The sequence below is a fragment of the Impatiens glandulifera genome, chromosome 7, assembly GCF_907164915.1.
Source record: "Impatiens glandulifera chromosome 7, dImpGla2.1, whole genome shotgun sequence".
NCBI lineage: Eukaryota > Viridiplantae > Streptophyta > Magnoliopsida > Ericales > Balsaminaceae > Impatiens > Impatiens glandulifera.
In genome coordinates, this window is record NC_061868.1 from 31,299,272 (window position 1) to 31,315,152 (window position 15,881).

The window sequence follows — 15,881 nt, forward strand, 5'->3', positions numbered from 1 at the left end:
TAATAGGACAATGAACTGTCGAGCAAAAAAATTAGTACTTTTCCTTTGAGGTGATCGAAAAGAAAATATCAAGTGTCAAGAAGAATTACATGGGATAGGGTGCGATCTGCACAGTATACAGTAAGTAATTCATGGGATAGACATGTGCGAACACCATCTATTTGGTGTTAATCATGCAAATCCATGTATGGATGTCTGACTTTCGATAATATATACAATGAAGAAAGAGATCAAAGAAGCTTGGATCCATGAAAAAGATACCAGGGTCAGAAACTAACTGTATAAATACTAAACAACTCTTACAACCCTTCAGCTTGTAAAATTCAGTCAGAGGATGAATTCCAATGGTTAGCCTCTGCCACACAAAGAGCTGAAGACAAGAAAAATAAATAAATCAATAAATAAAGCATGAGGGGGAAACCAATTACTCTGTTACAGATAAAAAGGATTGATCCTAATAGTATAAAGAAGTCCTTAAATTCTTATATAATAGATGGTTACATAGAGACTACCTTTATAAATAGCTCTTTACAAATAGCTCTGGTATTAAATTTTCGGATTACGTTTTGGAAAAATTACATTGAGTTAGTATTATTAAAATTCTCATCTTATTCTTCTCCTGGCATCGCATCCCCATCTTGATCCTTCTTTAATATCTTTTCCGATTGATTTATCAGAGCTGTTGATTCTCTAATTGTGGTTTGTAAAATTGACAAAATATTTTTCTCTTCATCAACTCTTTCCGCAAGCATTGATACAACTATTCTGCTCATGCAAGATCCATCAAGAATAATTCTTGAAGCACAAAGATTTGATACAACATGGACAAGACAATATACATGCCTTATTCTGCGCACAAAGGTAAAATAAAATTTGACATCCCAGAATTCGACGGAGAAAAGGTAGATGAATGGATATGTGCAACGGAGGAATATTTCAGGGTTAACAACATACCAACCGACATTTAACCACGAATCGCAAGATTGTATTTCAGCGATAAGGCCAGGTTATGGTCTTACAATTTTAGAGCTCGTTTAAATGCTGATATGGTGATTACATGGAATTTTATTTAAATTGAAATGATAAAACAATTTAGTTTATGTTTGGAAGATGATGATGCCTTGACAGATGAACAAATGTTCGATCAACTAATTCTAATAGAAGAAAATTCAGAAAATTATTCAGTACATGGTGAAGAAAACTATTCAGAAGATGTGGTACAAATTCTTGAAGGCGAATCGAGTTGTCAAAAATACAACATTATATCTCAACAAAGAATTCAAGAACAACCTATGGACTCCATTGTAGATTCTACTGATAAAATACCACGAGAAAAACTTCTTAACGAAGCTGAAGAAGCGAATCTTCACTATCTTAAATTTTCTGAACAAGGTATTCAAGAACGACCTGCGGACTCCCTTGTAGATTCTACCGAGAAAGACCACGAGAGAAGCTTCCTAACGAAGCTGAAGAAATGACTCGCCTCTAAAATTTTCTGAACAAAGTCTTCAAGAACGACCTCCGGCCTTGTAGATTCTACAGAGAAAAGACCACGAGAGAAGCTTCCTAACGAAGCTGAAGAAGTGACTCGACACTATCTTAAATTCTACAAAATCAAACACAGACATTGAATGAAAAGATCGCCATCCTAAGCATAGCGATGAGGATGACGACTTGAAATATTTCTTCTTTCCGAACTTTAGCGCGAATTAGACGACGAGGACATCGTCGTCTTAATAAGGGGAAGGAATGTTACAGATAGAAATTATATTGATCCAATAGTATAAAGAAGTCCTTAAATTCTTATAGTTGTAAGTTCTACCAATTAAATCATATTAGTATTAAATAGTATTTTCATAGTAGTTAGTTAGAGACTACCTTTATAAATACCTCTTGTATTAAATTTTAGGATTACGTTTTGGAGAAATAATAGTTTTATTACATTGAGTTATTCTAAAAAATCTCATCTTATTCTTCTTGGTCGCAACTTATTCTTCTCTTGACATCACATTCCCTTCTTGATCTTTCTTTCATCTCTTTCCCGATCGTTTTATCCGATCAACTTTGGATGTGGCATAACATAATCATGCAAAAGATCGAACAATGCGGACTTGAGAGAAGCACTCTATAGAAATTCCATTCAGATGAGAAACAGAAAGATAATTCCTATGGTTCAAAGGTAACTTCTATATTTAGACCAAAAGGAGAACACAATTTGAAATCTCATGATGGTGTAATTGTCTCATATCAAAGAGTTAATGGTACTAGATGATCATGTATGTACTATAAATAGGGTTGTACTATGACATAGACAATGCTTTTATCCAGGTTACCACAAAGATCATAAAATCTTGACCACATGAATACAGTTTTTTTTTTTCATACGACTGATAGGAGACCTCAATGAAATTTTAGAAAATTTTAGAAGCTGGGAAGAAAGAAACCAGTTTGGAATTGCATCATTGTGGAGACCCTAAGTCATAACTTAAATATTTGATACCATGTTGCAGTGTTCTAAATGGCGGCAGAGGCGGCCGCCTAGGCGGCGCCTAGGCGGTCCAACACCGCTCCGCCTATACATGAGGCGGTCAGATTATTTAATTATTTTTTATTAATTACTAATACTAATATATATATATATATATATATAAATTTAATAAAAAAACTCTTTATCTCCCACTATTTATTTAAATTTTACATTTCAATTCATTTCTCTTCTTCTTTTCCGTTTCTTATCTCATTCACCTCACCTCTTTGATCATCTACCTCTTCTTCAGCTCATCTATGTACTTATTTTTGTTAAATGTTACTATGTTAGAGAATATTAATTTGACTTTTTGGTAAAATGATAATTATAAAACATCTTTATTATATTTATATTCAACCGCCTAGGCACCGCCTAAGCACCGCCTAGGCACCCGAGGCAGTAGACAGTCACTTACTGCTCCGCCACCGCCTACCGCCGTTTAGAACACTGCCATGTTGTAAGAATAAGATATTATGTTACACATACAAATGCGAGTATAACCCTATTACAGCACATACATGGTCATCCAGTACTAACAATTAGCTGATGTGTAACAATCTTATACAAATACCCCAACCCAATAACTAACTACTATAACAAGCCCTTTCTAACTTTAAAGAACTTAAGACAGGATGGCTGTATACTTGTTGTATATCTTGGACTTGAGATATATATTATTTTTTCATTAATATATCACATCTTCCATGGAAATGGAACGAATATTTTCTTTGTGAATTACAACCAAAAGATTTTACAATTGGTTATTAGTGAATATAAAATATATAACTTTTCAGAAACAGCACTCCTATTGCATTTAGGTAATCCATTTGTCCACTAAACAAAGGTCATTGAAGGGACACCCTATAATTGTGTTTTGACAAACTATCCTCTGAATCTCAATAAAAAAATGAAGTGAGCAACTTGATTGTATTATTTTAATTAATTGAAGGAACCCTACCTTTATTTTAATTAATTGAAGGACTATTGTTTGTGTCACTCCAATTTCTTTCTTACAGCACCAATACCTCAACTTCTTCATCTCCAAAGGTTTATTTGGTGGTTACTTCACGACTGCGCCAATTATTGTACACTTCCAAAGATATCCTATCAAACCAACACATGCCTATTAGTGTTAATCTTCATTTTTAAATGCTGCAAACAGCGGACTCCATTGGAAGTGACAACTCATTTTGCAAAAAAAGCCAGGTAATGCATATGATATATCACAACTTCTCACAATCTTCATCTTTGATTTCTCTCCATTTTCAGTTTTTTAGTATGTACCAACACACACACACTTATTAAGCTTGCTTTTTATAATGCCAAATTTTAATTCCCTAATCAACCAAGAGGCAGTGTTTTGCAGCTATGAGAATAGTCAATAATTCTAATTGGTAATCGTCAATATTTAACTGGCCGTTTTGATATTACTATCTGCTACTTTGTTCATGGTCATACTTCTTATTAGCAACCACAAATATTTTTCAGTATAGTAAAACTAATTCACATTTTAGATTATGAACTCCTTTACGCATGGGACATGCTAATCTTCAATGTGTCGTTCCAATTTTATCATATTTCCCCGAAGAGACAAGATTATGAACTCCATAAAATATAGAACAGAAACCAAGGGATTTGCATTCATAAAATAAGAAGCTAATACCAAAAGCACCAGCATAAAAATTATCAGTATTTTATACCCAGACTAATGTGAAAAAATAGGGTTCAGGAAGATTAACCTTCTCACCAGGCTTGAGCAACTAAATGGGTATGTGAACCAAATCTCCTCACTACTGCCAAGATGCTTGCTTGTACCGAAAGCTCTCATTGTCCCATCCTCCTTCAGGATCTTTCCTCTTCAATGCATTAGTTGTCATCTGTTGATACATCCTTTCTTGCTCTACTGCTAGTGCATGCGGACTGGCAACAAATCGTTGCCTGGATGTGAGAGATGAAGCATCATCCTTGGCCTCAATTGCCAAACTGTCCAGACCTGAATTAAGATCGAGACCCTGTCTAATCCATTTCATGTTGTCAACAACAGCACTATTGCTTCCATCTGGAAGACCAACAAAAGGTCTGTGATACTGGGATGATACTGCAGAAGGATAACTGAATAACTGTGAATTAGCAATAGGAAAGATCTTGTTTCCAGATGATGGATCCATGTAATTAGTGGATGCACATGAGAAAGCATTCCCTGGTGAAAACCATGATGAGTTTCGCACATCCATATTAGCCACTCTAAATTCTGAAGTTGGTTGCTGGGATATTATGTTGCTCCTTCTATGATGACTGAAAAACAATGCTCCATCATTTGGTTCATCAGCAATTGGTCCGTCATTTAAATCAAAGTCTCTCTTGACATTAAAATTTAGAAATCCAACAGATGAAGAAGATTTGGCTGGGGGAGAAACCTTGGTTCTACGAATGCTGCTTCCAGGACATTTCCCCACAACACCAGATTCATCAACTTCATTAAGATCAAGATCAAGCCTGCTGGAAGAAAGAGCTGATACGGTGCTGATCAGCTCAATATTGGCGAAATCAGAATTCAAGTTTTTGTTGGATATAGAAACCAATTCCTCCACAGAGCTCTGAGTAGAAAGCTCTTCAAGGATTCTTTCATCTGCCACATTAAGATCGATATCCAACACAGGTCGACTATGTTTATCAGCAGTACGATCAGGAAGAGGGTCATTAATTGAACCAAATGGCGTCTCTGGAACTTTCCTGGGTTCAGCAGGTCGAAATGCGCTTGTGGCAGCTGACCCTCTCCATCCAGGTTCTCCTTTACTCTTTAAGAGATCATCTGAATATACAAATGGTCCTTTTGCAGCTGAAGCTACAGTAATAGAAGCAGGAAGACTTCTGTTGACAGGAGAAACAGAAAAAGTAAGCGACGTAACTGAATGGGGAGGCCCTTCACGGTCTGACAAGTTGGTGACCTCTATACTCTTTGCATCATCTCCAATAACGCCTTCATTGAGATCAAACTTCATTTTCGTATTTGAATGCAACACCTTGGTAGCAGAAAAAGAAAAACCTCCAATAGGATATGCACCTCCATCTATTCTGCCTGCATTATCGTTTGGACCATCTGATCTAGTAATTGGCTCCGACTCTTGTGCAGGAACACCAACAGGTTCAATTTGATGAATGACTTCACTAGAATGCTGACAAACACTGTCATTTTTAATCATTGTTTCCCTCCCACTCATCTTTAGTTCAGTAGCACTCTGCTTTTCACTAACTGCGGCAATGTTGTCACATTGATCAATAGATCCTTTTCCACTCACACTAATGTCATTCTTGCCTTCTGTATCATGAGGTCTTCCACCATCTGCATTATCAATATCATTCAGATGAAGATCTGTATCATCACTCTGTCCAATGCCTTCAAGACATGTAGTGCCTAAGCGCAACTTCTTATCTGAGTGGGTACTAAGATACAACCCTTCATTTCCAGAGTCTTTGTTACCATTTTCTAACGACATACCTGATGATGGGCCTTCAACATTTTCATTCAAAACACCATTAGTGGAAGGGATATTGGCCATAGCATCAGCGAACAAGGAACTGCTTCCATTTGGTCTTCCATCATGATTGCTTACAACTCTTGGCACCTTCACCGCATTCTTACTTTCCACGCCATTCAATGTTGTCTCTGGATTGACAGAGGAAGCAGGAAGAGAAAGGGAACCCATGACATCGCCTGATTTTTCATCCACCTCATTGCATGGTTCTCCACCTTGCTGAAGATCCCCAATGCAAGCTACTCCATATGTCTGTTCTGATTTGGATGAAACAGTTCCACCAGAAGATTCTATAGTTGCATGCTTAGCTAGATGATCTGATTCATCTTTAGGCCAGGAACTATTGGTACTCGCTGTAACCTGTTTCTCACTATCAACAATTGCATCATGAATAGCATGACTAGAAACCTTAGAAAGAAGATTCTCATTCAAAGGATTCATAATATCCAGTTTTTCCAAAGAAGAGTACACAACTGTCGGTGCACATCTCTGAGGGGAAAAACTAGATGAAATCAAGTCAGATTTTGCTAATACTTCCCCAGCTGCAACACTCGCAAGCAAATTCATTCCAACCTCATCACCAACTGATACAGATGCAGTGGCTTCAGAGTTCTTGACACCTTCTGAACATGCAGCTTTTGAAATTTCCAACCTCTTGACAACATCATCACAAGTATTACGATTTCCTGCTTCAGGAATTCCAGCTGGTGATGCATCACCTTCTTCAGACCCAACAAGCACCTCTTTGAAATCATTACTTTGCCACGATTCGGCATTAGCATCAGAAGCACTAGCTCCAACAAGGCTAGGTTTTTCCTTTAAATTACGGTCAGACAGATCATGGAGGATAGGAGAAGAAGCTCTACTGTTCATGGTGGAAGGATCATCAATAGATCCTTCATTGACACTGTGTGCAGGACTACAGCCTCTATTAGGGATCTTAACAGTCAATTTGTGATTACTTTCAACAACACTAGACACATCTTTTTCTGCAGCCACAGTTTTGGGAAGTGAATTTTTGTGTGATCCAGCAGGACCAGGGAGACAATTGATGAACTTTCTGTGCCTAGAAGCACCAGCTATCCTGTTGGCATTAGTTGATGCAGCAGTAGAACTCCCATCTTCCTTGCCAACTGGAAGGATTGCCTTGCCATTGTCGTTTGAACAAGATTGATCATTATTGTGAGATTGACTTGAAGTGCTATTTCGCTCCTCCCTTAAAGTGGCTGAAGGGGTAGGAGAGCTCCCAACTGCTAATCTAGACAGGGCATTGCCTGTTGCAGGTAACAAAGGTGTTTTAGTTGGACCAGCAGAAGAAAGAGATTTGGCTACTGTCTTAGGTGAAGTAGACTTTGAATCAATAGCATTCATTTCAGCCTCAACACGCTTCTTCCAAGTGTCAACTAAACCTCTTGCCTTCTTTTGAATCTCCATGTTTTTATGTGTTCTTAGATTATTGACTGATTTTCCAACATGAAACTTCTTCAGTGCCTGAAGGTTCACTGGTAACTTATCAAGAGCTCGAAGTAATATTAAGAGAAGATCCTCCACTGATTTATCAGAATCCTTTGGGCTACCATCACCAATCTTCCCTTTGTGGATATCTTGTAACCACTCATCCAATACAGACAAGCCCTTAAGATGCACAAACTCACTGAGACAATCAAACTTATCTGTAGCTGCTACAACAGAAGCAAGACGTGAACGGCCAGTCAAATCTACCTTCTTTTCGGCTCTATCAAGTTGCATGAGTTCTACAAGTCTCCCAACACCTTTCAAATCAATAAGCCCACCTTTTTCTGTTATCTTTGAGATCTCCAGTTTTAGGAAACCTTCAGGACTAAACTGACATGGATCAAGATCTTCCGTCTTTGAAGTGCGTTCTCTTTTCATTGGTTCTGAACGCCGATCAGATGGTTCTCTTTTCTTACCCTTAACATTTGAAGGGGTGGCAGGAGAAGCCTGCATATCTGAACCAGGTTTTACTTGCAAAACTGAAATCGGGATAGTAAGTGGTTTGGGGGAACGACTACTGGGCTGCATTTTTGCATGCATCTCTATCTGTGTTTTATGTAGAAGCTGGTTTACCTCTTCCTGTTGCTCCTAGACAACAAAGATTTTCAATTCACTAGATCAGCATAAGCAATGAATCAACCCAGAGGAAAACTAACTATGAGAAAATGATTAGGTCACCAAAAAAATTGAAATAAATACAACATAAGGGAACAAAAAAAAACTTACATCGATATAGTCTTTATCTGTTAGCCACCATAAACGATTGTAGGCAACATCATAAACTCGACGACAAACAAATGATGATATCCCTGAAGGAAGATCAACACCTTTAGGAAGGAAGGCAACTTTACATGGATGCAATAACGATGCAGCAGGGATCTCATCCTTATGAAAAGAATAAAAGACTTCGTTTGGGGCGGCATCCAGAAGGAAACCCTTGCCAAGCTTCACTTCACCAGGTCGATAAAGCCAATTCACACCCAACTGCAAATTGTTTTCTTTAGTGAATGTCAAACAACGGATAACTCCAATGAATGGTGGAGAATCCTGAGGCGGCTTGAAAAGAGCACAGTCCCCTACATTGATCTTGCGGCCATCCTACAATACAGAGAGCCTGACCTCAGATAATCAAAATCAAGTAAAAAGGTAACTCTATGTCTGTAAAGAAAATAATTTCCAACCTGTGTAACCAGAAATTTACTGGAGAAAACTGGAGGAAAAGTTAAATTTAATTTGTAAAGGACTTGTTTAGATACTCCCTAAGGGATCTCTTCATTCTCATTAAAGTTCAAAATTTGGAAATTTTCAACCAAATAAAGAAGACAGGCATGAGAATAATTTAAAGAAATTCATTGCTTTTGTAAGATCAATGACACCAATAACCTTCAGTATTATAGTACCATCAAAATAACGAGTTTAATTTGAGCTGCAACTTTTTAAAAACATTCACTCACCATGTTGTTGAACCAGAATAAATGTGTATCATAGACAATGATGCATCAATTAGCAAAGGCAGTGTTTGACAACACAGCCTATTACTTAATCTAAAAAATTAAGTGTTTACTGAATAAGCTAATTTGATAATTGTTGTTTAAAATTACTTAATTATATAGATTCACCTAGCTCAGATCAAGCTAAAAAGTCTAGCTTGGCTTAATTCACTAAGCTAAGGACTGAACTCGGTAATCTAGTAAGAACCGTCAAAAGACAACTTACGTATCAAGTACTTCAAATATATATTTTTTCATGTGGTTTATTCTAACATTTATTTTTTCGAAACATAACTCATCTGGCACATAAAATTTAGGATTATGCATTTTAACACTTAATTTTCAGTTATATGAAATGCACTCCTAATTATACTGCAAAACTTGTAAAATAATGCCTGATGCAATCATGACATGAAATGTTTTCATAATCTACAAGGAAAAGAAGGTTACTTTAAATACTGCCTGATGCAATCATGACTAGGATTATTGAAAAATTCAAACGTAGCAGATACATATCTTTCTCCAACATTAATTTTATGCACTAGAGAATTTCCTACAGCTTCTAGCATTATATGTTCAACCACAATAACTCAAATCTTGGAAATTGGCAAAGGGCAAGATAGGATATATTAGACAGAGAAAAGTGCTACGAGGTCAAACATCACAATGTTAATCCTGAATCTTATTGATCTTGATTTTTTTCCTTTACCCTTACACGCTTCCTTTAGTAAGGTTACAAGTTACTTCAACATAACTTTTATTGATAAGGTTGTTAATCTTCTTGACATCAATTCATAACATTAATATTATCATCTTTCACTTTGATCATGCCTTTTTATTTGAGAATGACAGCAGACCATACCTCAATGACAACACATTTGCGATATGTGGATGTGTTCTTTGATGGTTAATTAAATAAAATCAGAATACAACAATTACAAAGGAAAGACAGCAAGCCATACAAAAAAGAAAAATAACAGTTCATCAAATGATTTCAAAAGGAAAAGAAAAAAAAATCCATTAACCACCTAATTCCAAGTTAATCTCATAGCAAATTCCAGAAAACATTTATTATCTTCAAAGAAAACAGCAAGGATAAACATGAACATTAGCATAATCATAAAGTAGTCATTACAAAACATTTCACCTTAAAAGTAGAGAAGTTTGCTAAACAGATTTTGTAACAAAGAAATGTATCTTTTCCACCTTCCCACACAATAGAGAATTATAATAACAATAGAAATAGTCCAAATATGTACTATCATAAACTAAGAACAAAATGAAAAAAAAGTAAGAACCAACGCCAGAATGAAGGAAAGACAAATAAAGTATACCTTGGAGAAACAATCAGTTGAAGACTCCGCAGAATCACAGGTGCCTATCTTCCTCGCCTTTTCAAGCCTTGCATTTTCCACGATTTTAACTTTGTCCATGCGAATAACCATCAACCTCCAGCCCAGCAGACCCAAAAGCGACACAATTCAGCAATTTCTCGCACCAAAAAGCCATAAATAGCCTCCCAAAGCGAAATCCATCATCCTAAACTCATCAACCCTTGTATGTCCTAACCCAATCTTTCGTAGAGAATTATTCCGGCAGTACTCTAATGCTAGGGCTCCTGTCCACCACGATCCAAATCGATAACCAGTTCCAACTCATATACTAAATTTAAAGGTTTAGATCCGAGGATATATGCAAGAAGAATTAGGAATCCATGAGAAATCCGACGATCTAGAGAGAGATAGAATAGTACCTGGAAACGCTAGAAACAGAGAAGAATTTCAGAGACTAAAGAAGAGAGGGTGGGGAAATGTTGTCGTGAGGGCTTTCTCAAGATTGCTTCTTGAAATGGTTGTAACTTGTAAACCCGGTTCAGTTAAGCAAATAGAACGGGGCAGCTCACATGAGATGAGCTGGGTCTATTCAGATACGAAAATGACCCGACCCTAATTGTCAATTCTTCTCTTTTGAAGAGTTGATTACTTTGTTAGGGAACTCAATCTCAATCTCATGAATAGGGTCTCTCCTTTTGACGTCGGGATAATTGTTCGATATCCCTAGAGAGCGTAGGACAGCTTCTTATGTCAATTTTGGTACGTCTAAGTCATCTTCTTAATAATGATTATGCCGTTTTTTGTTGGCAGCCTCTAACCCATTGTTTTCGTTTGAGGACGATATAACGACGACTTATGATGCTCAATGTGATATTTGTCTAATAATTTGAGCACTTCCCTTTGGAAGTGACGACCGTTGATTGAGATCAAGGCTTGAGGAATTCCGTATAGAGCGATGATGTTGTTGCGTATAAATTTGGCAACGTGAAATAGTTAATGACTACGAGTATGAATTCGTGTCTGTTCGAAGTGTTAATTTCAATAGTGTTGATTTTATGCTTTTCATCAAATTAATTGTTTTTCATGGTTGTTTTTTTCTTCATTTTATTTTATTCTAATAAAAATGTCCTTAGTGTTGACATAGAGATTTTGTTTTTATTTTTATTGGGCTCGGGGACCGAGCCCGTAACACAACTGATTTCAGCCTACTACTTCTAATTGGACTAGGTCTTGTTTAGATAAGACATCTTGCCCTCTTAGGTCTCTTTCTTCAAGGCATCATCGTAACCTTCTCCCGCACAAAATAGATCCTCGAGATAATAATACTTGACCCCCGATAACTTCTTAGTATATTGGATATTCATATTGACATAAAACATGTCCACCCGCGCCCGCGCTTGCTCGTTGGGCAGCTCGTCAATCTCAGACGTGATCTCCTTCCATCTATTCACGTAGGCTTCGAATATCTCATTATGTCATTGCCTGATTTTCCATAGTTTCCTCCCTAGGCGGTCCACTTTGACGAACATGGAAAAATGAGTACTTAATAATTTTGTTAGTTCTTCCACTATGTGTATAGAGCGATATTTTAGCGATTATAGCACTCTAAGACGATATCTGCCAAGTGTTAGATATTTTGTCTTCAAATATTTACAGAAAATATATAATAGACAATATATATAAAGAACAAAATTTGAGGGTTGATTCGAGGCATGTGTTAGACACATTTCTTTTAAAATAGTTCAATCGTTTTCTCTTGTGCATGAGTTCATCGCAGATGACTGTCTCCTGGGGTACAACGAATCTAGTAGTGATTCATCACCAAAATCACTACACAACGAACTTGAAAAGTACCTGAATCTTTATTACCGAGTTCAAAATATAAATGTAGAGAGAATTATTTCTTAGAGTTCTAGAGAGAGAGAGAGAGGGAGTGAGATTATATGATATAAGATTAATTGTGTGTATTATATTAAAGAGTAGAGATATATGTTAGACACATTTCTCTTAAAATAGTTCAATCGTTTTCTCTTGTCCATGAGTTCATCGCAGATGACTGTCTCTTAGGGTACAACGAATCTAGTAGTGATTAATCACCAAAATCACTATACAACAAACTTGAAAAAATAACCTGAATCTTTATTACCGAGTTCAAAATATAAATGTAGAGAGAATTATTTCTTAGAATTCTAGAGAGAGAGAGAGGGGGAGTGAGATTATATGATAAAAGATTGTGTCTATTATATTAGAGAGTAGAGATATATGTTGCTGAAAAGATAAATTATAATAAAAAATAAAATCATCCATTAATTATTGATCCAACGGTGGTTTTGTCAGTTTTTTATTGCACTTATATTTTCTCTCGTTGAGAAGAGACGCCTTACATAATAAATTCATTAAAGTTACAATGACAATTAACAACATTAATTTTATTCAATTTGTTAATTAATCTTCAAACTATTAAATGTTAATTAAATAAATTAACATTTACATTTGGATCAAATTTCACTCAATAATTCACGATTTGAATTCTATGTGAATTTCATTTCATTTTATTCTCATATTATAATATACATTCATTAGTGAAACTAGCATGTATACCGTGCATTTGAACGAGTAATAATATAAAAAACCGTGAAAAAAATATTACGGTAAAAATTTTATGAGCGGGTCAACCCATAATCCGACCCAAATATCTATTTACTCTCACATATATCCAAATTAACCACAGCTCTCGACCCGACAATCCGGACACTTTAAAAATTAAGCATCATTATATATATATATATATATATTAGTTAGTTAAAAAGTTGAACTTATATTGTTAAAATGTCACGCGTTTATCAAATTTTGGGTTGAATTTAAAATATAAAGTGTTATTAGCCTAGTTGTTTAAAAGGTTGTATTTGTTTTGTAAGGTTGCAAGTTCGAACCATACCTATAGCATTTTTAATTTTATTTTTAACCGTTTTAAGTTTATGGGCGGGTCAACCCACAATCCGACCCAAGTATCAATTTACTCTCACATATATCCAAATTAACCACAGCTCTCGATCCGGCAATCCTGACACTTTAAAAATTAAGCATCATTATATATATAGATTAGTTAGTTAAAAAAAGTTGAACTTATATTGTTAAAATATCGCGCGTTTATCAAAATTTGGGTTGAATTTAAAATAAAAAGTGTTATTAGCCTAGTTGGTTAAAAGGTTGTACTTATTTTGTTAGATTGTAACTTCGAACCATACCTATAGCATTTTTAATTTTATTTTTAACCGTTTTAAGTTTATGGGCGGGTCAACCCACAATCCGACCCAAGTATCTATTTACTCTCACATATATCCAAATTAACCACAGCTCTCGACCCGACAATCCAGACACTTTAAAAATTAAGCATCATTATATATATATAGATTTGCACGAGTAATAATATAAAAAATCGTGAAAAAAATATTACGGTAAAAATTTTATGGGCGGTTCAACCCACAATCCGACCAAAGTATCAATTTACTTTCACATATATCCAAATTAACCACAACTCTCGACCCGGCAATCCGGACACTTTAAAAATTAAGCATCATTATATATATATAGATTGGTTAAAAGGTTGTACTTATTTTGTTAGGTTTGCAACTTGCAAGTTCGAACCATACCTATAGCATTTTTAATTTTATTTTTAACCGTTTTAAGTTTATGGGCGGGTCAACCCACAATCCGACCAAAGTATCCATTTACTCTATATCCAAATTAACCACAGTTCTCGACCCGGCAATCCGGACACTTTAAAAATTAAGCATCATTATATACACTCAATAATTCACGATTTGAATTCCCTATGAATTTCATTTAATTTTATTCTCATATTATAATATACATTCATTAGTGAAACTAGCATGTATCTCGTGCATTTGCACGAGTAATAATATAAAAAATCGTGAAAAAATATTACGGTAAAAATTTTATGGGCGGGTCAACCCACAATCCGACTAAAGTATCCATTTACTCTCACATATATCCAAATTAACCACAACTCTCTACCCAGCAATTCGGACACTTTAAAATTTAAGCATCATTATATATATATATAGATTAATTAGTTAAAAAGTTGAACTTATATTGTTAAAATGTCACGCGTTTATCAAATTTTAGGTTGAATTTAAAATATAAAGTGTTATTAGCCTAATTGGTTAAAAAGTTGTACTTATTTTGTTAGGTTGCCCAGCTCTCGATCCGGCAATCCTGACACTTTAAAAATTAAACATCATTATATATATATATATAGATTAGTTAGTTAAAAAGTTGAACTTATATTTTTAAAATATCGCGCATTTATCAAATTTTGGGTTGAATTTAAAATATAAAGTTATTAGCCTAGTTGGTTAAAAGGTCGTACTTGTTTTGTTAGGTTGCAAGTTCGAACCATACCTATAACATTTTTAATTTTTTTTTAACCGTTTTAAGTTTATGGGCGGGTCAACCCACAATCCAGCTCTCGACCCGGCAATCCTGACATTTTAAAAATTAAGCATCATTATATATATATATAGATTAGTTAGTTAAAAAGTTGAACTTATATTGTTAAAATGTCGCGCGTTTATCAAATTTTGGGTTGAATTTAAAATATAAAGTGTTATTAGCCTAGTTGGTTAAAATGTTGTACTTCTTTTGTTATGTTGCAAGTTCGAACCATACCTATAGCATTTTTTATTTTACTTTTAACCGTTTTAAGTTTATGGGCGGGTCAACCCACAATCCGACCCAAGTATCCATTTACTCTCACATATATCCAAATTAACCACGGTTCTTGACCCGGCAATCTGGACACTTTAAAAATTAAGCATTATTATATATATATATATATATATTTACATAATTAGTTTAAAATTTCAACAATCCCCATATTAATGGAATTTAAAAGATTAACCTAGTGAAATATTCAATAGTTGAATTCTAAATAGGATAGGTAGGTGTAATCTTTTGAACATTCTCTTATGAAAGTATATAACTTTACTAGTTGATTAGTAGACTCAATGTGCTTGAACTATTCTGCCTAAGGATGGCAATTTGAAACTGCCCCACAAAAACCGAACCGAATTGCCCTGTTTGGGACGGTTTTTCCCCGAAACCGAATGGGGATGGGGCAAGGATGGTATTTGTGTACCCCGCCTCGACACGCCCCGATTTCACTCCGATTTTGTCCCGAACACTATAAACATAATTAAAAAATATTAAATCACCAATATATTTATTTATTCACTATATTTTGTAAGAGTAGTAATGTTATTTCTTTATAATAATATTAATTTTTAATATATTATAATATATATTATATTAAAAAAATAATTTATATAATTTTATTATATAATTTTTATTTATATTTTTTAAAATTATTAACGGTGCCCCACGGGATTCCCCGAAACCGAAAAAAATCGAACGGGGCGGGGATGGTATTAAAAAAATCCCTGAAATTAAAACGGGG

At 35.2% G+C, this 15,881-nt stretch overlaps 1 protein-coding gene and 1 non-coding gene across 8 annotated transcripts; both read right to left on the reverse strand.

The window, feature by feature from the left end:
* Positions 1 to 20: 20 nt before the first annotated feature.
* LOC124944624 lies at positions 21 to 10,911 on the reverse strand. 7 transcript variants are annotated; one of them, XR_007099945.1, is made up of 6 exons: positions 10,822 to 10,911; positions 10,403 to 10,686; positions 8,305 to 8,676; positions 4,275 to 8,166; positions 3,486 to 3,631; positions 21 to 370 (listed from the first exon to the last, which is right to left on the reverse strand). XR_007099945.1 is itself a non-coding variant. In XM_047484924.1 (4 exons), the coding sequence occupies exons 1-3, from the start codon at positions 10,511 to 10,513 to the stop codon at positions 4,318 to 4,320; spliced, it is 4,332 nt and encodes a 1,443-aa protein (XP_047340880.1). In that variant the 5' UTR covers positions 10,514 to 10,872; the 3' UTR covers positions 21 to 370; positions 4,275 to 4,317. The 7 variants fall into 7 exon arrangements, 1 of the variants encoding a protein (XP_047340880.1); XR_007099946.1 differs by adding an exon at positions 4,051 to 4,052 and having other exon boundaries at positions 4,267 to 8,166; positions 10,403 to 10,872; XR_007099948.1 differs by having other exon boundaries at positions 4,275 to 8,157; positions 10,403 to 10,872.
* On the reverse strand, positions 4,022 to 4,119 carry LOC124910940. Its single transcript, XR_007096541.1, has one exon. It is a non-coding gene; the product is annotated as a U6 spliceosomal RNA (small nuclear RNA).
* Positions 10,912 to 15,881: the final 4,970 nt, after the last annotated feature.